This window comes from Buceros rhinoceros, unplaced genomic scaffold (genome assembly GCF_000710305.1).
Source record: "Buceros rhinoceros silvestris isolate BGI_N320 unplaced genomic scaffold, ASM71030v1 scaffold2518, whole genome shotgun sequence".
NCBI classification, from domain to species: domain Eukaryota; kingdom Metazoa; phylum Chordata; class Aves; order Bucerotiformes; family Bucerotidae; genus Buceros; species Buceros rhinoceros.
The window spans coordinates 58,938-60,756 of record NW_010426166.1 but is presented as its reverse complement, the minus strand read 5'-3'; the positions used below and the strand labels follow the sequence as shown (position 1 = coordinate 60,756).

At 55.5% G+C, this 1,819-nt stretch overlaps 1 protein-coding gene across 1 annotated transcript in view; it reads right to left on the bottom strand.

Annotated features, from left to right (window-relative positions):
- LOC104498050 (tubulin alpha chain-like) overlaps nt 1-1,099 on the bottom strand; it is a gene marked incomplete at its 3' end in the record, with an annotated part of 1,455 nt that extends 356 nt beyond the window's left edge. The window contains exons 1-2 of the mRNA XM_010141374.1: nt 874-1,099; nt 529-677 (exon numbers count right to left, since the gene is read on the bottom strand). Of these exons, the coding sequence (XP_010139676.1) occupies nt 529-677; nt 874-1,099 (375 nt within the window). The remainder of the gene's footprint in view (nt 1-528; nt 678-873) is intronic.
- Nucleotides 1,100-1,819: the final 720 nt, after the last annotated feature.

The window sequence follows — 1,819 nt, the reverse complement described above, 5'->3', positions numbered from 1 at the left end:
GAGAGGCCAGCCCAGGAGAGTGACATTTTAGGTCAGATAGAAACTCATGGGACTAGCAGTCAAGAAGACTAGGAGAAGCCTGAAGACCACCAAGAGGTTCCACCTACACCAAGAATATCTTAGTTTTGTCACAGCACTTCTAAACATCCACATGGGTGAAACCTCACACTGCAGAGGCAACCACACAGGGGAGGAGAGGCCTAAGGGGAGACACTGTGACGAGTTGGATCAGGACTGACACAGCAGACACACTCCCCCAGGAGAAAGCCACCTTGCCTGGTCAGTTGTATCACAACTGCTCCTTGCTTCCCTGCTTAAGCTGGGGGCATCTTTAGTCTCGTTTTCCCAAGTTCCCACCAGCAAGACATCCACCCACATGCATCCCACCACGGTGTTCCAAGGCACTGTGGCACAGTCAGGCTGACCAAGGTCTACTTGCCCTCCCCCACCCTCCCCTCTTGCATCTCTTGATGGCCAGGGCACAGCAACCAGCATGCTAATGCAGAAGCCCCTCCCCAGCCTTGTTACCATTTTCCGAGCCCTGTCAACAACGGGGTCAATGATCTCCTTCCCGATGGTGTAGTGGCCCCGGGCATAGTTGTTGGCAGCATCTTCTTTGCCACTGATGAGCTGCTCTGGGTGGAAAAGCGTGCGGTAGGTCCCGTTTCTGATCGCACCTGGAGGAAACAGAGGTCTCCTGAGTGTCGCTGGCACGAGATCCGCTGCCTGCCAAGTTACTTGCACTAACTCTGGTGCAGTTCCACATGGAAGGTGGCAGCCTCACCAGGAGTTCAGGTGACCAACCTACATTTCAGGTCAGAGGAGGTATCCCCCACTAACCCCCAAGAGGTTTGGGGATCTGCCATGACTTACCAATGACACTGGGCTCCAGGTCGACAAATATTGCTCTAGGCACGTGCTTCCCAGATCCTGTCTCGCTGAAGAAGGTCCCGAAGGAAGAGTCTGCTTGCCCTGAGGACGCATTGGAGATGATGCCATCTGGCCCGATGCCGTGCTCCAGGCAATACAGCTCCCAACAGGAGTTGCCCATCTGGACGCCAGCCTGGCCGATGTGGACAGAAATACACTCCCTCTGCATGGGAGTGGGAAAGAAGAGGAGGTTGGGAATGTGCACTGAGGAGTTAGGGTAAATCTGGGACTTCCCGGTGTCTTTACAGAACACGTGGTCGACAACCAACAGAAAAAAACATCAGTGGTGGCCAGGACATTTCCTCCTTAGCAGGTGCCCAAGGGCTGCTGAATGAGCATCATCAGCCCTTCAAAGAGAGGTTGCCATCTCCCACCAAGGCTGGTGCAGAGACCTGAGGGGGTTATCCAGCCCACCGGGAGTCAAACACTCCCGCTGCTCCCTTGCCAGGGGGCAGCAGCAGAGGACCTCCGCCTGTCTCCAGTGGGAGAAGCCTGGGCTGTTTGGCTTCAGGAAGTGCCTGGAGGGATCAGCTGGCTGGAGACAGCCAGAGAGGATCCAAGCAAGGATGGGTTTGGAGCAGCTCTTCATCTTCTCCAGACAAGTCTAGCTGTTGTCCCATGAAGTAGCTGCTGTTGCCTGGAGTCCCTGTGAGGAAATTGCAGCTGAGCTGTTGAACGGCTTGGTGCAGGAGGCTGGGAAAAGCCAGGCTTTTGGGCTCAGAGAGACTGGATGAGAGGCTTCCTCCGGGCTTGATAGGGAAAACAACCACATCCACTTCAAGAAGCCCTGAGCAACAAGATAAGAGTTTCCAGCGGGGCTTCGCCTGCCCTCACCACCTGCTTTAGCTGTGGCCTGGCCAGGGCACTGGGCCAGCACAGCACCTCTCAG